The following is a 20,000-nucleotide window of genomic DNA, read 5'->3' as shown; positions in this document are numbered from 1 at the left end:
CAGTGGACATTAACAGACTTTACACTGGGCTCAGTGGGACATTAACAGGCTTTACACTGGGCTCAGTGGGACATTAACAGCTTTACACTGGGCTCAGTGGACATTAACAGACTTTACACTGGGCTCAGTGGGACATTAACAGACTTTACACTTGGCTCAGTGGACATTAACAGCTTTACACTGGGCTCAGTGGGACATTAACAGACTTTACACTGGGCTCAGTGGACATTAACAGGCTTTACACTGGGCTCAGTGGGACATTAAGAGGGTTTACACTGGGCTCAGTGGGACATTAAGAGGGTTTACACTGGGCTCAGTGGGACATTAAGAGGGTTTACACTGGGCTCAGTGGGACATTAACAGGCTTTACACTGGGCTCAGTGGACATTAACAGACTTTACACTGGGCTCAGTGGACATTAACAGGCTTTACACTGGGCTCAGTGGACATTAACAGACTTTACACTGGGCTCAGTGGACATTAACAGGCTTTACACTGGGCTCAGTGGACATTAAAAGACTTTACACTGGGCTCAGTGGACATTAACAGCTTTACACTGGGCTCAGTGGGACATTAACAGACTTTACATTGGGCTCAGTGGACATTAACAGACTTTACACTGGGCTCAGTGGGACATTAACAGACTTTACACTGGGCTCAGTGGACATTAACAGGCTTTACACTGGGCTCAGTGGGACATTAACAGACTTTACACTTGGGTCAGTGGACATTAACAAACTTTACACTGGGCTCAGTGGACATTAACAGGCTTTACACTGGGCTCAGTGGACATTAACAGACTTTACACTGGGCTCAGTGGACATTAACAGGCTTTACACTGGGCTCAGTGGGACATTAACAGGCTTTACACTGGGCTCAGTGGGACATTAACAGACTTTACACTGGGCTCAGTGGACATTAACAGGCTTTACACTGGGCTCAGTGGGACATTAACAGGCTTTACACTGGGCTCAGTGGACATTAACAGGCTTTACACTGGGCTCAGTGGGACATTAACAGGCTTTACACTGGGCTCAGTGGGACATTAACAGACTTTACACTGGGCTCAGTGGGACATTAACAAGCTTTACACTGGGCTCAGTGGGACATTAACAGGCTTTACACTGGGCTCAGTGGGACATTAACAGACTTTACACTGGGCTCAGTGGACATTAACAGACTTTACACTGGGCTCAGTGGACATTAACAGCTTTACACTGGGCTCAGTGGGACATTAACAGACTTACACTGGGCTCAGTGGGACATTAACAGACTTTACACTGGGCTCAGTGACATTAACAGACTTTACACTGGGCTCAGTGGGACATTAACAGACTTTACACTGGGCTCAGTGGGACATTAACAGACTTTACACTGGGCTCAGTGGGACATTAACAGGCTTTACACTGGGCTCAGTGGGACATTAACAGGCTTTACACTGGGCTCAGTGGGACATTAACAGACTTTACACTGGGCTCAGTGGACATTAACAGGCTTTACACTGGGCTCAGTGGGACATTAACAGACTTTACACTGGGCTCAGTGGGACATTAACAGACTTACACTGGGCTCAGTGGGACATTAACAGACTTTACACTGGGCTCAGTGACATTAACAGACTTTACACTGGGCTCAGTGGGACATTAACAGACTTTACACTGGGCTCAGTGGGACATTAACAGACTTTACACTGGGCTCAGTGGGACATTAACAGACTTTACACTGGGCTCAGTGGACATTAACGGACTTTACACTGGGCTCAGTGGGACATTAACAGACTTTACACTGGGCTCAGTGGGACATTAACAGGCTTTACACTGGGCTCAGTGGACATTAACAGACTTTACACTGGGCTCAGTGGACATTAACAGACTTTACACTGGGCTCAGTGGACATTAACAGACTTTACACTGGGCTCAGTGGGACATTAACAGACTTTACACTGGGCTCAGTGGGACATTAACAGGCTTTACACTGGGCTCAGTGGACATTAACAGACTTTACACTGGGCTCAGTGGACATTAACAGACTTTACACTTGGCTCAGTGGGACATTAACAGACTTTACACTGGGCTCAGTGGACATTAACAGACTTTACACTGGGCTCAGTGGACATTAACAGACTTTACACTGGGCTCAGTGGGACATTAACAGACTTTACACTGGGCTCAGTGGGACATTAACAGACTTTACACTGGGCTCAGTGGACATTAACAGACTTTACACTGGGCTCAGTGGACATTAACAGGCTTTACACTGGGCTCAGTGGGACATTAACAGGCTTTACACTGGGCTCAGTGGGACATTAACAGGCTTTACACTGGGCTCAGTGGGACATTAACAGGCTTTACACTGGGCTCAGTGGACATTAACAGACTTTACACTGGGCTCAGTGGGACATTAACAGGCTTTACACTGGGCTCAGTGGGACATTAACATACTTTACACTGGGCTCAGTGGGACATTAACAGACTTTACACTGGGCTCAGTGGGACATTAACAGACTTTACACTGGGCTCAGTGGGACATTAACAGACTTTACCCGGGGCTCAGTGGGACATTAACAGGCTTTACCCGGGGCTCAGTGGGACATTAACAGACTTTACCCGGGGCTCAGTGGGACATTAACAGACTTTACCCGGGGCTCAGTGGGACATTAACAGGCTTTACACTGGGCTCAGTGGGACATTAACAGGCTTTACACTGGGCTCAGTGGACATTAACAGACTTTACACTGGGCTCAGTGGGACATTAACAGACTTTACACTGGGCTCAGTGGGACATTAACAGGCTTTACACTGGGCTCAGTGGGACATTAACAGACTTTACACTGGGCTCAGTGGGACATTAACAGACTTTACACTGGGCTCAGTGGGACATTAACAGACTTTACACTGGGCTCAGTGGACATTAACAGGCTTTACACTGGGCTCAGTGGGACATTAACATACTTTACACTGGGCTCAGTGGGACATTAACAGACTTTACACTGGGCTCAGTGGGACATTAACAGACTTTACCCGGGGCTCAGTGGACATTAACAGGCTTTACCCGGGGCTCACCTGGTGTGGGCGGTCAGGGTCAGGACCGTGTTCAGAGAGTCTCGGATCCACGCTGCCGCTCCGAGCACAGACGCCGACATCAGCTGGACACAAACACACACGGGTCAGTTTCTGCTGCGACAACATCTGAGCAACATGAGCAACCTGAGCAACCTGAGCAACTGCAACCTGAGCAACATGAGCAACATGAGCAACATGAGCAACCTGAGCAACTGCAACCTGAGCAACATGAGCAACCTGAGCAACCTGAGCAACATGAGCAACCTGAGCAACCTGCAACCTGAGCAACATGAGCAACATGAGCAACCTGAGCAACCTGCAACCTGAGCAACTGCAACCTGCAACCTGAGCAACATGAGCAACTGCAACCTGAGCAACCTGAGCAACATGAGCAACTGCAACCTGAGCAACCTGCAACATGAGCAACCTGCAACCTGAGCAACCTGAGCAACTGCAACCTGAGCAACCTGCAACATGAGCAACCTGCAACCTGAGCAACATGAGCAACATGAGCAACTGCAACATGAGCAACTGCAACATGAGCAACCTGAGCAACTGCAACCTGAGCAACCTGAGCAACCTGCAACCTGGGCAACCTGAGCAACCTGAGCAACTGCAACCTGAGCAACCTGAGCAACCTGAGCAACTGCAACCTGAGCAACATGAGCAACCTAAGCAACCTGAGCAACATGAGCAACCTGAGCAACATGAGCAACCTGAGCAACTGCAACATGAGCAACCTGCAACATGAGCAACCTGAGCAACTGCAACCTGAGCAACCTGAGCAACCTGCAACCTGAGCAACCTGCAACATGAGCAACTGCAACATGAGCAACCTGCAACCTGCAACATGAGCAACCTGAGCAACTGCAACCTGAGCGACCTGAGCAACCTGCAACCTGAGCAACTGCAACCTGCAACCTGAGCAACCTGAGCAACTGCAACATGAGCATCCTGCAACATGAGCAACTGCAACCTGAGCAACCTGAGCAACTGCAACATGAGCATCCTGCAACATGAGCAACTGCAACATGAGCAACCTGAGCATCTGCAACATGAGCAACTGCAACCTGAGCAACTGCAACATGAGCAACTGCAACATGAGCAACTGCAACATGAGCAACCTGAGCATCTGCAACATGAGCAACTGCAACATGAGCAACATGAGCAACCTGCAACATGAGCAACCTGCAACATGAGCAACCTGAGCAACCTGCAACCTGAGCAACCTGAGCAACTGCAACATGAGCAACATGAGCAACATGAGCAACATGAGCAACTGCAACCTGAGCAACATGAGCAACTGCAACCTGAGCAACTGCAACATGAGCAACATGAGCAACTGCAACCTGAGCAACCTGCAACATGAGCAACATGAGCAACCTGCAACATGAGCAACTGCAACCTGAGCAACATGAGCAACCTGAGCAACTGCAACCTGAGCAACACGAGCAACCTGCAACATGAGCAACTGCAACCTGAGCAACATGAGCAACCTGCAACATGAGCAACTGCAACCTGAGCAACATGAGCAACCTGCAACATGAGCAACATGAGCAACTGCAACCTGAGCAACTGCAACCTGAGCAACTGCAACCTGAGCAACATGAGCAACCTGCAACATGAGCAACATGAGCAACATGAGCAACTGCAACCTGAGCAACTGCAACATGAGCAACTGCAACCTGAGCAACCTGAGCAACTGCAACATGAGCAACTGCAACATGAGCAACTGCAACATGAGCAACTGCAACCTGAGCAACCTGAGCAACTGCAACATGAGCAACTGCAACATGAGCAACATGAGCAACTGCAACCTGAGCAACTGCAACATGAGCAACTGCAACATGAGCAACATGAGCAACTGCAACCTGAGCAACCTGCAACATGAGCAACATGAGCAACTGCAACATGAGCAACTGCAACCTGAGCAACCTGAGCAACTGCAACCTGAGCAACTGCAACCTGAGCAACTGCAACCTGAGCAACTGCAACATGAGCAACCTGCAACATGAGCAACCTGAGCAACTGCAACATGAGCAACTGCAACCTGAGCAACTGCAACATGAGCAACTGCAACATGAGCAACTGCAACATGAGCAACCTGAGCATCTGCAACATGAGCAACTGCAACATGAGCAACATGAGCAACCTGCAACATGAGCAACCTGCAACATGAGCAACCTGAGCAACCTGCAACCTGAGCAACCTGAGCAACTGCAACATGAGCAACATGAGCAACATGAGCAACATGAGCAACTGCAACCTGAGCAACATGAGCAACTGCAACCTGAGCAACTGCAACATGAGCAACATGAGCAACTGCAACCTGAGCAACCTGCAACATGAGCAACATGAGCAACCTGCAACATGAGCAACTGCAACCTGAGCAACATGAGCAACCTGAGCAACTGCAACCTGAGCAACACGAGCAACCTGCAACATGAGCAACTGCAACCTGAGCAACATGAGCAACCTGCAACATGAGCAACTGCAACCTGAGCAACATGAGCAACCTGCAACATGAGCAACATGAGCAACTGCAACCTGAGCAACTGCAACCTGAGCAACTGCAACCTGAGCAACATGAGCAACCTGCAACATGAGCAACATGAGCAACTGCAACCTGAGCAACTGCAACATGAGCAACTGCAACCTGAGCAACCTGAGCAACTGCAACATGAGCAACTGCAACATGAGCAACTGCAACATGAGCAACTGCAACCTGAGCAACCTGAGCAACTGCAACATGAGCAACTGCAACATGAGCAACATGAGCAACTGCAACCTGAGCAACTGCAACATGAGCAACTGCAACATGAGCAACATGAGCAACTGCAACCTGAGCAACCTGCAACATGAGCAACATGAGCAACTGCAACATGAGCAACTGCAACCTGAGCAACCTGAGCAACTGCAACCTGAGCAACTGCAACCTGAGCAACTGCAACCTGAGCAACTGCAACATGAGCAACCTGCAACATGAGCAACCTGAGCAACTGCAACATGAGCAACCTGCAACATGAGCAACCTGAGCAACTGCAACCTGAGCAACTGCAACCTGAGCAACCTGCAACCTGAGCAACCTGCAACATGAGCAACTGCAACATGAGCAACCTGCAACCTGCAACCTGAGCAACCTGAGCAACTGCAACCTGAGCGACCTGAGCAACCTGCGACCTGAGCAACTGCAACCTGCAACCTGAGCAACCTGAGCAACTGCAACATGAGCATCCTGCAACATGAGCAACTGCAACATGAGCAACCTGAGCATCTGCAACATGAGCAACTGCAACCTGAGCAACTGCAACATGAGCAACTGCAACATGAGCAACCTGAGCATCTGCAACATGAGCAACCTGCAACATGAGCAACCTGCAACATGAGCAACCTGCAACATGAGCAACCTGAGCAACCTGCAACCTGAGCAACCTGAGCAACTGCAACCTGAGCAACATGAGCAACATGAGCAACATGAGCAACTGCAACCTGAGCAACATGAGCAACTGCAACCTGAGCAACTGCAACCTGAGCAACATGAGCAACCTGCAACATGAGCAACATGAGCAACCTGCAACATGAGCAACTGCAACCTGAGCAACATGAGCAACCTGAGCAACTGCAACCTGAGCAACACGAGCAACCTGCAACATGAGCAACTGCAACCTGAGCAACATGAGCAACCTGCAACATGAGCAACTGCAACCTGAGCAACATGAGCAACCTGCAACATGAGCAACATGAGCAACTGCAACCTGAGCAACTGCAACCTGAGCAACTGCAACCTGAGCAACATGAGCAACCTGCAACATGAGCAACATGAGCAACATGAGCAACTGCAACCTGAGCAACTGCAACCTGAGCAACATGAGCAACTGCAACATGAGCAACTGCAACATGAGCAACATGAGCAACTGCAACCTGAGCAACTGCAACCTGAGCAACTGCAACATGAGCAACATGAGCAACTGCAACATGAGCAACTCCAGGGTTAAGTATGCCCAGCGTATTGTCTCCCTGGGTTAAGTATGCCCTGCGTGTTGTCTCCCGGGTTAAGTATTCCCTGGGTTAAGTATGCCCTGCGTGTTGTCTCCCGGGTTAAGTATTCCCTGGGTTAAGTATGCCCTGTGTGTTGTCTCCAGGGTTAAGTATGCCCTGCGTGTTGTCTCCCGGGTTAAGTATGCCCTGCGTGTTGTCTCCCGGGTTAAGTATTCCCTGGGTTAAGTATGCCCTGCGTATTGTCTCCCGGGTTAAGTATTCCCTGGGTTAAGTATGCCCTGCGTGTTGTCTCCCGGGTTAAGTATTCCCTGGGTTAAGTATGCCCTGCGTGTTGTCTCCCGGGTTAAGTATTCCCTGGGTTAAGTATGCCCTGTGTGTTGTCTCCAGGGTTAAGTATGCCCTGCGTGTTGTCTCCCGGGTTAAGTATGCCCTGCGTGTTGTCTCCCGGGTTAAGTATTCCCTGGGTTAAGTATGCCCTGCGTATTGTCTCCCGGGTTAAGTATTCCCTGGGTTAAGTATGCCCTGCGTGTTGTCTCCCGGGTTAAGTATTCCCTGGGTTAAGTATGCCCTGCCTGTTGTCTCCAGGGTTAAGTATTCCCTGCGTGTTGTCTCCTGGGTTAAGTATGCCCTGCCTGTAGTCTCTAGGGTTAAGTATGCCCTGCCTGTTGTCTCCTGGGTTAAGTATGCCCCCCCCTGATGTCTCCAGGGTTAAGTAGGCCCTGCCTGTTGTCTCCTGGGTTAAGTATGCCCTGCCTGTTGTCTCCTGGGTTAAGTATGCCTTGCCTGTTGTCTCCTGGGTTAAGTATGCGCCCCCTGTTGTCTCCTGGGTTAAGTATGCCCTGCCCGTTGTCTCCTGGGTTAAGTATGCCCTGCCCGTTGTCTCCTGGGTTAAGTATGCCCTGCCCGTTGTCTCCTGGGTTAAGTATGCCCTGCCCGTTGTCTCATGGGTTAAGTATGCCCTGCCCGTTGTCTCATGGGTTAAGTATGCCCTGCCCGTTGTCTCATGGGTTAAGTATGCCCTGTCCGTTGTCTCATGGGTTAGGTTTGCCCTGCCTGTTGTCTCCTGGGTTAAGTATGCCCTGCCTGTTGTCTCCTGGGTTAAATATGCCCTGCCCGTTGTCTCCTGGGTTAAGTATGCCCTGCCCGTTGTCTCCTGGGTTAAGTATGCCCTGCCCGTTGTCTCCAGGTGGACTCACCCAGAACAGCAGGTTGAGCGCGTACAGCAGGCAGCGCAGACACATCACCGCGTCCTCCCGAGCCATCCCGACCGGAGCTCCTCCCCCGGGTCATCACGGGCCCGCGCCCCGTGCGGCCGGCCGGCGGGAGACGCAGCGGGGCGGGCGCTCGGTCACCGGAGAGGAGCCTCTGCTCGGGAACCGCGGCTGCTCCGTGCGTGAACGCCGCTCCCGCATTCCGCTCCGCTCGGCTGTTTCCGGCGGGCTGTCAGAGCCGCTCGGGCTTTTCCGTGAGCTCCGGGAAACTTCCACAACAGGTGGTTTCTCACTTTCCGTGCGCCCGCGAGGAGGCTGGAGGAGCGCGCGGGGCCATCACTCACCGAGAGAGACGGCGGGGCGGGAACCGGGACCAGACGCGCCTCCACCGGGGTCCGGGTCTCTCAGGGGTCCGGGTCTCTCAGGGTCTCTCAGGGGTCCGGGTCTATCAGGTACCCGGGTCTCACGCGCAGCGCCCGTTCAGCCAAACGCACTTTACGCGTGAACGCTGAAGCTCCAGTGACGAGCTGAGGTCCGCGGGGTCCGGAGCAGCCTGGAGGGGGGGGGGGCAGCCTGGAGGGGCGGCGGCCTGCAGGGGGCGGCGCCGTCCAGACCCGCCCCCCCCCTCCGGGCAGAGTCCTGGGGGAGGACAGAGGAATGTGTCCTCCTCCTCCTCCAGCCGCAGAACCGCGGGTCAACAGGCGGAGACACGGAGACACACGAAGAGACACGGAGACACACGAGGAGACACGAGGACACACGAAGAGACACGGAGACACACGAAGAGACACGGAGACACACGGAGAAACACGAAGAGACACGGAGACACACGAAGAGACACGGAGACACACGAGGAGACACGAGGACACACGAAGAGACACGGAGACACACGAAGAGACACGGAGACACACGGAGAAACACGAAGAGACACGGAGACACACGAAGAGACACGGAGACACACGAAGAGACACGGAGACACACGAAGAGACACGGAGACACACGGAGAAACACGAAGAGACACGAGGACACACGAAGAGACACGGAGAAACACGAAAAAACACGAAGAGAAACGAAGACACACGGAGACACACGAAGAGACACGAAGAGACACGAAGACACACGAAGAGACACGGAGAGACACGGAGACACACGAAGACACACGGAGAGACACGAAGAGCGCCCTCTGGTGGACACACTGAGAATAACAATAACAACAATAATCAGGAACTTTATTTAGACTTTTCACACAACAGATATTTACACATGTTTAAGGTTATATATTTATATATGTATATGTAAATATTTACACATGTATAAAGAACATAATTATATATGTGTATGTAAATATTTACACATGTATAAAGAACATATTTATATATGTATATGTCAATATTTACACATGTATAAGGTAACATGTTTATTTATTTATATGTAAAGATTTACACATGTATAAAGTAACATGTTTATGTTATTTATTGTATTATATATATAAAACAATAAATATATTTTTACATAGATATTTATATATGTGAATAATTTGTAATGAAGTGTTTTCCTAAATCAGATCTGAGCCGTTTGTGTGGTTTTAATAATTGTGATAATGATGTTTTAATGTTTTAATGTTTTAATGTTTTAATGTGAGAAAAAAACACATTCTGACCGCAAATGGACTTCATGCTATTAAAGACTAAATCATCATTTTAATAATAATGATAATAATAATAACAATGATAATAATAATGATAATAATAATAATAATAATAATAATAATAATAACAATGATAATATCAATAATAATAATAACAATAATAATAATAATAATAATAATAATAACAACAATGATAATAATAATAATAATAATAATAATAATAATGATAATAATAATAATAATGATGATGATGATAATGAAAATAGTGATGATGATGATGAATGAGTCTTTAAAGTGTAAATGAGTGTAAAATAATCAGAAAATTCAAGGTTTGAATGGTTTTTTATTTGTCAAAGACTTTTAATCTAAACAACAACAACAATATGATGCTGTAAACAGTATAAATATATATATATATATAAGTACTGTTTACAGCATCATATAACAGCTCTATGTATATACATATATATGTATTTATATAACTATATATATAAACATATAAATATATATATTTATATGTTTATATATATACTGTTTACAGCATCATATAACAGCTCTAGGTATATACATATATATGTATTTATATAACTATATATATAAACATATAAATATATATATTTATATGTTTATATATATACTGTTTACAGCATCATATAACAGCTCTAGGTATATTTACATATATATGTATTTATATTTATATATTTATATAATGTGAGAAGGTGACTAATGTTTGTTCAAACTAAACTAAATAAATCATTAAAATTAAAGCTTTTATAAGAGAAACGAGCTCCTCGCGGGTTAAACTACAGCTCCCATGATGCATCTGTCCGGAGGACGGCGATGGCCGCGCGCGCTCGTTCCCTCCAATCAGCAGCCGCGCGGCCGCGTGCGTCACCGCCCCCGGCCTCATTGTTTAGTGAGGCAGACCGCGGCAGGAGGCGCCATATTGACCCGACACCTTCTCCCGTTAACGGACACAACCCGCCGCCGCGCCGCCATGTTGTACCTGGAGGACTACCTGGAGAGTGAGTCCGGCTCCGGGAGGGGCCCGCGGCCGCGCCACGGCCTCCTCCCGCGGGTTAAATGTCTGCTCTTACTCTGCATCAGCGGCTCCGGCCGTTAGCTTAGCATCCTAGCATCCTAACGTGTTTCTTCTTCCGGCAGTGATCGAGCAACTTCCGGTGGATCTGAGAGACAAATTCACTGAGATGAGAGAGATGGACCTGCAGGTGCAGAGTGAGTCATTATTATTATTAATATCATTAATATTAATATAAATATAAACTTTATAAACTCTATAAACATGTAAATATATAAATATATATAATCTATATTCACTGAGATGAGAGAGATGGACCTGCAGGTGCAGAGTGAGTCACTATTATTAATATAAATAACATTATAAATATAAATATATACTTTATAAACTCTATAAACATATAAATATATAAATATATATAATCTATATTCTCTGAGATGATATATATAAATAAATATAAATATATAAGTGATACTTCTTTAGCGTTGCTGCTGCTGGATCTTTAACAGTATTTTTAATTATCTGTTAATTTTTAGAGAAAAGAATCAACAAGAGAAGAAAAAGAGCTGCTTTATTTTCTCTATCTGATGAAAATAACAATAATAATAATAAAGATAATAACAATAATTATAAAAAATAATTAAGAACGATAAATTAACTCTAGTGTAATAATCAGAGATATAACAGTTTGTCGTCAACCAACTCTTTCTGTAGTCTGATGTTGTTGTTGCTGTTGTTGTTGTTGTTGTTGTTGTTGTGGTTGTTTCTGATGTTGATGTTGTTGATGTTGTTGTTGTTGTTGTTGTTGTTTCTGTGGTTGTTGTTGTTGTTGTGGTTGTTGTTGTTGTTGTTGTTGTTGTTTCTGTGGTTGTTGTTGTGGTTGTTGTTGTTGATGTTGTTGTTGTTGTTGTTGTTTCTGTGGTTGTTGTTGTTGTGGTTGTTGTTGTGGTTGTTGTTGTTGTTGTTGTTGTTTCTGTGGTTGTTGTTGTTGTTGTTGTTTCTGTGGTTGTTGTTGTTGTGGTTGTTGTTGTGGTTGTTGTTGTTGTCGTTGTTGTTGATGTTGTTGTTGTTGTTTCTGTGGTTGTTGTTGTTGTGGTTGTTGTTGTGGTTGTTGATGTTGTTGTTGTTGTTGTTGTTTCTGTGGTTGTTGTTGTTGTTGTCGTGGTTGTTGATGTTGTTGTTGTTGTTGTCGTGGTTGTTGATGTTGTTGATGTTGTTGTGGTTGTTGTCGTTGGCGTGAGCGTTTCTGGGGAAACCTCAGACGGACGTAAGGACGCGGTTTCTAGTCTGTGGAAAAACAAACTGGTTCTGAGAAGGTTCCCAAGTTGAACCAGATCCAGGTCCGGGTCTGGTCTGGGTCTGGATCTGAGTCTGGGTCTGGGTCTGGGTCCAGGTCTGGATCTGGGTCTGGGTCTGGGTCCGGGTCTGGGTCTGGGTCTGGATCTGGGTCTGGGTCTGGGTCGGTCCACAGGGGTCAGAGCTCGTCGCTCGTCCTGTCCTCGTGATCGTTTGCTCATGTCTGTCCATCAGAGATAAACTCTTAAAGGATCCTGATCGTTTACTAATGTCTGTCCATCAGAGATAAACTCTTAAAGGATCCTGATCGTTTATTAATGTCTGTCCATCAGAGATAAACTCTTAAAGGATCCTGATCGTTTATTAATGTCTGTCCATCAGAGATAAACTCTTAAAGGATCCTGATCGTTTACTAATGTCTGTCCATCAGAGATAAACTCTTAAAGGATCCTGATTGTTTATTAATGTCTGTCCATCAGAGATAAACTCTTAAAGGATCCTGATCGTTTGCTCATGTCTGTCCATCAGAGATAAACTCTTAAAGGATCCTGATCGTTTGCTAATGTCTGTCCATCAGAGATAAACTCTTAAAGGATCCTGATCGTTTGCTAATGTCTGTCCATCAGAGATAAACTCTTAAAGGATTCTGATCGTTTATTAATGTCTGTCCATCAGAGATAAACTCTTAAAGGATCCTGATCGTTTGCTAATGTCTGTCCATCAGAGATAAACTCTTAAAGGATCCTGATCGTTTATTAATGTCTGTCCATCAGAGATAAACTCTTAAAGGATCCTGATCGTTTATTAATGTCTGTCCATCAGAGATAAACTCTTAAAGGATCCTGATCGTTTACTAATGTCTGTCCATCAGAGATAAACTCTTAAAGGATCCTGATCGTTTACTAATGTCTGTCCATCAGAGATAAACTCTTAAAGGATCCTGATCGTTTACTAATGTCTGTCCATCAGAGATAAACTCTTAAAGGATCCTGATCGTTTACTAATGTCTGTCCATCAGAGATAAACTCTTAAAGGATCCTGATCGTTTGCTAATGTCTGTCCATCAGAGATAAACTCTTAAAGGATCCTGATCGTTTACTAATGTCTGTCCATCAGAGATAAACTCTTAAAGGATCCTGATCGTTTGCTCTTGTCTGTCCATCAGAGATAAACTCTTAAAGGATCCTGATCGTTTATTAATGTCTGTCCATCAGAGATAAACTCTTAAAGGATCCTGATCGTTTACTAATGTCTGTCCATCAGAGATAAACTCTTAAAGGATCCTGATCGTTTACTAATGTCTGTCCATCAGAGATAAACTCTTAAAGGATCCTGATCGTTTACTAATGTCTGTCCATCAGAGATAAACTCTTAAAGGATCCTGATCGTTTGCTCTTGTCTGTCCATCAGAGATAAACTCTTAAAGGATCCTGATCGTTTAATAATGTCTGTCCATCAGAGATAAACTCTTAAAGGATCCTGATCGTTTACTAATGTCTGTCCATCAGAGATAAACTCTTAAAGGATCCTGATCGTTTACTAATGTCTGTCCATCAGAGATAAACTCTTAAAGGATCCTGATCGTTTGCTAATGTCTGTCCATCAGAGATAAACTCTTAAAGGATCCTGATCGTTTGCTAATGTCTGTCCATCAGAGATAAACTCTTAAAGGATCCTGATCGTTTACTTATGTCTGTCCATCAGAGATAAACTCTTAAAGGATCGTGATCGTTTGCTCTTGTCTGTTCCAGACGCCACGGATCAGCTGGAGCAGAAGGTGGTCGAGTTCTTCACTCAGGCAAAGAAGAACAAACCGGAGTGGAGAGAGGAGCAGATGGAGGTCATCAAGAAGGTACGAGGCCGATAAACAACAACAAACAAATAAACAACAACAACAACAAACACATAAACAACAACAAACAAACACATAAACAACAACAAACAAACACATAAACAACAACAAACAACAACAAACAAACACATAAACAACAAACAAACAAACACATAAACAACAACAAACAAACACATAAACAACAACAGCATGAGACGCTGATGAGACGCTGATTAGACGCTGATGAGCCGCTGATGAGCCGCTGATGAGACGCTGATGAGACGCTGATGAGCCGCTGTGTTTCAGGATTATTACAAAGCTCTGGAAGACGCAGACGAGAAGGTTCAGCTCGCCAATCAGATCTACGACCTGGTGAGTCAACAACAACAACGTTTAGTTATTATAACTGACAGTAAACAACAACAACAACCAGCTGACCAGTCAGATCTACGACCTGGTGAGTCAACAACAACAACAACAACAACAGGGTTTAGTTATTATAACTGACAGTAAACAACAACAACAGGGTTTAGTTATTATAACTGACAGTAAACAACAACAACAGTGTTTAGTTATTATAACTGACAGTAAACAACAACAACAGGGTTTAGTTATTATAACTGACAGTAAACAACAACAGCAGCGTTTAGTTATTATAACTGACAGTAAACAACAACAACAGTGTTTAGTTATTATAACTGACAGTAAACAACAACAACAGGGTTTAGTTATTATAACTGACAGTAAACAACAACAACAACAGTGTTTAGTTATTATAACTGACAGTAAACAACAACAACAGTGTTTAGTTATTATAACTGACAGTAAACAACAACAACAGGGTTTAGTTATTATAACTGACAGTAAACAACAACAACAGGGTTTAGTTATTATAACTGACAGTAAACAACAACAGCAGCGTTTAGTTATTATAACTGACAGTAAACAACAACAACAGTGTTTAGTTATTATAACTGACAGTAAACAACAACAACAGTGTTTAGTTATTATAACTGACAGTAAACAACAACAACAGTGTTTAGTTATTATAACTGACAGTAAACAACAACAACAGTGTTTAGTTATTATAACTGACAGTAAACAACAACAACAGGGTTTAGTTATTATAACTGACAGTAAACAACAACAACAGGGTTTAGTTATTATAACTGACAGTAAACAACAACAACAACCAGCTGACCAATCAGATCTACGACCTGGTGAGTCAACAACAACAACAACAACAGGGTTTAGTTATTATAACTGACAGTAAACAACAACAACAACCAGCTGACCAATCAGATCTACGACCTGGTGAGTCAACAACAACAACAACAGCAATGTTTATTTATTATAACTGACAGTAAACAACAACAACAACCAGCTGACCAGTCAGATCTACGACCTGGTGAGTCAACAACAACAACAGCGTTTATTTATTATGAGGACTGAAGGTAAACAACAACAACAGCAGAGGGTTACAGTCAGTAAACAACAACAGTAAACAACAACAGCGTCTGAGGTGACAGTCAGTAAACAAGTCTGTTTATTAATAAACTGAAGGTAAACAAACACTGTTGTGGTTAACACCTGTTTCTTATTGATCAGGTAAATGTTTATTATTTAGGACTGAAGGTAAACAGTAAACAACAACAAATAAAACAGTTAAAATGTTTTTACAGGTTAAATCAACACGTTTATAAAGTTTATATTTATTATTTTAATCTGTTTGTTTTTGTGTCTTTCCAAAGTCTCACCTGACCTCTTATTTACTATTGTTATTATTATGATAATAATGTGTGTGTGTGTGTGTGTGTGTGTGTGTGTGTGTGTGTGTGTGTGTGTGTGTGTGTGTGTGTGTGTGTGTGTGTGTGTCCTCAGGTGGACCGTCACCTGCGTAAACTGGATCAGGAACTTGCAAAGTTTAAAATGGAGCTGGAGGCCGACAACGCCGGCATCACGGAGGTTCTGGAGAGACGTGAGTTACGATCTTTATACTTATTTATGTTTATATTTGTTTATATTTATTTATATTAATATTTAATGTGTTAAACAAACGTGATGTTTTCTCCTCCTCAGGGTCGTTAGAGATGGACAGTCCGTCCCAGCCCGTCAACAACCACCACGCCCACTCGCACGCCACCGCAGAGAGTGCGTCCACTTATTATCTTTATTATTATTATTATTATTACATTACATTAATATTATAATAATAACACGTGTGTGTGTGTGTGTGTGTGTGTGTGTGTCTGTGTGTGTGTGTCTGTGTCTCTGTGTGTGCGTGTGTGTGTGTGTGTCTCTGTGTCTGTGTGTGTGTGTGCGTGTCTGTGTGTGTCTGTGTGTGTGCGTGTCTGTGTGTCTCTGTGTGTGTGTGTGTGTCTGTGTGTGTGTGTGTGTGTCTCTGTGTCTGTGTGTCTCTGTGTGTGTGTGTCTCTGTGCGTGTGTGTGTGTGTGTGTCTCTGTGTGTGTGTGTATGTGTGTGTGTGTGTCTCTGTGTGTGTGTGTCTCTGTGTCTGTGTGTGTGTCTGTCTCTGTGTGTGTGTGTGTCTCTGTGTGTGTGTGTGTGTGTCTCTGTGTGTGTGTGTGTGTGTGTGTGTGCAGAGAGAAAGTACAGCGCTCCGGCTCATCACACGACTGAACACGTTCCAGAGAAGAAGTTTAAATCTGAAGCTCTTCTGTCCACGCTCACGTCCGACGCCTCCAAGGAGAACACGCCAGGTAACCACGGCAACACCGCCACACGCCCACTGTGTGTGTGTCTCTCTCTCTCTCTGCGTGTCTGTGTGTTTGTGTTAAAGGCGCCGTGTGTCCCCTGCAGGTTGCCGTACCAACAGCACGACCTCGTCCACCAACAACAGCGTGTACAGCGTGAACTCCTCTCAGCCTCTGGCCTCCTACAACCTGAGCTCGCTGCCCGCCGGGCCCGGGGCCGGCGCCGGCGCCATCACCATGGCCGCCGCTCAGGCCGTCCAGGCCACGGCACAGGTAGGACCGCACACACACACACACACACACACACACACACATTCACACCTGTGGTCGTTACATCACCTGACCCGTTCTGTGTGTGTCCGTGGTCGTTTCGTCACGTGACGCCATTTTGTTTGGCCCGTGGTCGTTTCCTCACCTGACGCCATTTTGTTTGCCCCGTGTTCATTTCGTCACCGGGCGCCATTTTGTGTGCCCGTGGTCGTTGCGTCACCTGACTCCATTTTGTTTGCCCGTGGTCGTTACACCACCTGACTCCATTTTGTTTGCCCGTGGTCGTTTCCTCGCCTGACGCCATTTTGTTTTCCCGGGGTCCAGATGAAGGAGGGCCGCAGGACGTCCAGTCTCAAAGCGAGCTACGAGGCAATCAAGAACAACGACTTCCAGCTGGGACGAGAGTTCGCTCTGTCCCGGGACAACGCCGGCTACTCCTCCTCCGCCCTGGCCTCCACCCTCACCCAGACCCTCACCCCCAGCACCGCCTCGGACTCCAGGGGCCGCAAGTCCAAGTAAGGCCAACACACCTGAACACACCTGAGACACACCTGAACACGCACACACACCTGAACACACACACACCTGAACACACCTGAGACACACACACACACACACACCTGAACACACACACCTGAACACACACACCTGAGCACACACACCTGAACACACCTGAACACACACCTGAACACACACACCTGAGCACACACACACACACACACACCTGAACACACGCACACACACCTGAACAGACACCTGAAAACACACACACACACACTCACACTCACACTCACCTGACACACCTGACACACCTGACACACCTGATACATGTCTGAACACTCCTGAACACACACACACACACACCTGAGACACACACACACACACCTGTACACACACACCTGAACACACACACACACACCTGACACACGTCCGTCTCTCCCTGTGGTGCAGGAGCAGCATCAAGTCTTCCAACCACCAGTCCTCGTCCTCGTCCTCCTCTTCCTCGCTGTCGTCGTGCTCTTCGTCGTCGGCTCTGGCTCAGGAGCTTTCGCAGCAGGCGTCAGCGCTGCCCGAGGCCGAGGCCAACAGCCAGGTGGACTGGACCTACGACCCCAACGAGCCCCGATACTGCATCTGCAACCAGGTACGAGCCCCCACACTGAGACTGTTACCAGGTACGAGCCCCCACACTGAGACTGTTACCAGGTACGAGCCCCCACACTGCGTCTGTAAGCAGGTACGAGCCCCCACACTGCGTCTGTAAGCAGGTACGAGCCCCCACACTGCGTCTGTAAGCAGGTACGAGCCCCCACACTGCACCTGTAACCAGGTACGAGCCCCCACACTGAGACTGTTACCAGGTACGAGCCCCCACACTGCACCTGTAACCAGGTACGAGCCCCCACACTGCGTCTGTAAGCAGGTACGAGCCCCCACACTGCGTCTGTAACCAGGTACGAGCCCCCACCCTGCGTCTGTAACCAGGTACGAGCCCCCACACTGCACCTGTAACCAGGTACAAGCCCCCACCCTGCACCTGTGACCAGGTACGAGCCCCCACCCTGCGTCTGTAACCAGGTACGAGCCCCCACACTGCGTCTGTAACCAGGTACGAGCCCCCGTACTGCGTCTGTAAGCAGGTACGAGCCCCCACACTGCGTCTGTAAGCAGGTACGAGCCCCCACACTGCGTCTGTAAGCAGGTACGAGCCCCCACACTGAGACTGTTACCAGGTACGAGCCCCCACACTGCACCTGTAACCAGGTACGAGCCCCCACACTGAGACTGTTACCAGGTACGAGCCCCCACACTGCACCTGTAACCAGGTACGAGCCCCCACACTGCGTCTGTAAGCAGGTACGAGCCCCCACACTGCGTCTGTAACCAGGTACGAGCCCCCACCCTGCGTCTGTAACCAGGTACGAGCCCCCACACTGCACCTGTAACCAGGTACAAGCCCCCACCCTGCACCTGTGACCAGGTACGAGCCCCCACCCTGCGTCTGTAACCAGGTACGAGCCCCCACACTGCGTCTGTAACCAGGTACGAGCCCCCGTACTGCGTCTGTAAGCAGGTACGAGCCCCCACACTGCGTCTTTAACCAGGTACGAGCCCCCACACTGCGTCTGTAAGCAGGTACGAGCCCCCACACTGCACCTGTAACCAGGTACGAGCCCCCACACTGCGTCTGTAACCAGGTACGAGCCCCCACACTGCACCTGTAACCAGGTACGAGCCCCCACAGTGCACCTGTAACCAGGTACGAGCCCCCACACTGCGTCTGTAACCAGGTACGAGCCCCCACACTGCGTCTGTAACCAGGTACGAGCCCCCACACTGCGTCTGTAACCAGGTACAAGCCCCCACACTGCGTCTGTAAGCAGGTACAAGCCCCCACACTGCGTCTGTAACCAGGTACAAGCCCCCACACTGCGTCTGTAAGCAGGTTACGAGCCCCCACACTGCGTCTGGTGTCTGTGAGTCAGTGTCTGCTGATTAAAACAGGTTTTAAAGTGAACTCTTCATGTTTTGCAGGTGTCGTACGGAGAAATGGTCGGCTGTGATAACACAGATGTGAGTATCGTGTCGTTGTTTGAAACCTGATGTTTTTGAACGCTGCGTCAGAGAAATGAACAGAACACTAACGCGTGTCTCTCCTCAGTGTCCCATCGAGTGGTTCCACTACGGCTGCGTGGGTCTGACGGAGGCTCCCAAGGGGAAGTGGTACTGTCCTCAGTGTACGGCCGCCATGAAGAGGAGAGGCAGCCGCCACAAATAGACTCTGGCGTCGGCCATGTTGGATTATAACCTCCGGGTCGTGTGAGGTCAGAGGTCGGCGGAGAAACACACACGTCATCTTTAAATTAAAGGATTAACATTTTCTATTTTAAAGCCCCAGAAACAAGAACGGCCGGACTCTCATCCTCTCTGT

General features: G+C 47.1%; 2 protein-coding genes across 3 annotated transcripts in view; one reads left to right on the top strand and one right to left on the bottom strand.

Moving 5' to 3' along the window:
• tspan12 (tetraspanin 12) overlaps positions 1-8,778 on the bottom strand; it is a 15,403-nt gene extending 6,625 nt beyond the window's left edge. The window contains exons 1-2 of the mRNA XM_083934809.1: positions 8,258-8,778; positions 3,063-3,145 (exon numbers count right to left, since the gene is read on the bottom strand). Coding sequence (XP_083790935.1) covers positions 3,063-3,145; positions 8,258-8,323 — 149 coding nt within the window. The 5' untranslated portion in view covers positions 8,324-8,778. The remainder of the gene's footprint in view (positions 1-3,062; positions 3,146-8,257) is intronic.
• A 2,033-nt stretch (positions 8,779-10,811) lies between these two features.
• The window catches only part of ing3 (inhibitor of growth family, member 3), a 9,243-nt gene continuing 54 nt past the window's right edge, over positions 10,812-20,000 (top strand). Inside the window, exons 1-12 of one of the 2 annotated variants that reach the window (XM_083935247.1) lie at positions 10,812-10,945; positions 11,085-11,156; positions 14,007-14,107; positions 14,393-14,458; positions 15,968-16,064; positions 16,166-16,237; positions 16,688-16,804; positions 16,905-17,071; positions 17,393-17,583; positions 18,020-18,212; positions 19,604-19,642; positions 19,731-20,000. The exon at positions 19,731-20,000 is cut by the window's right edge and continues 54 nt beyond it. In XM_083935247.1, the coding sequence (XP_083791373.1) occupies positions 10,918-10,945; positions 11,085-11,156; positions 14,007-14,107; positions 14,393-14,458; positions 15,968-16,064; positions 16,166-16,237; positions 16,688-16,804; positions 16,905-17,071; positions 17,393-17,583; positions 18,020-18,212; positions 19,604-19,642; positions 19,731-19,847 (1,260 nt within the window). In that variant the 5' untranslated portion in view covers positions 10,812-10,917 and the 3' untranslated portion in view covers positions 19,848-20,000. Of the gene's footprint in view, positions 10,946-11,084; positions 11,157-11,258; positions 11,291-14,006; positions 14,108-14,392; positions 14,459-15,967; positions 16,065-16,165; positions 16,238-16,687; positions 16,805-16,904; positions 17,072-17,392; positions 17,584-18,019; positions 18,213-19,603; positions 19,643-19,730 lie in introns of those variants that run through there. The other variant, XM_083935248.1, reaches the window with a different exon arrangement.

Source organism: Echiichthys vipera, assembly GCF_963691815.1.
Source record: "Echiichthys vipera genome assembly, chromosome: 20".
NCBI lineage: Eukaryota > Metazoa > Chordata > Actinopteri > Perciformes > Trachinidae > Echiichthys > Echiichthys vipera.
This window is presented reverse-complemented; position numbering and strand designations above follow the sequence as displayed.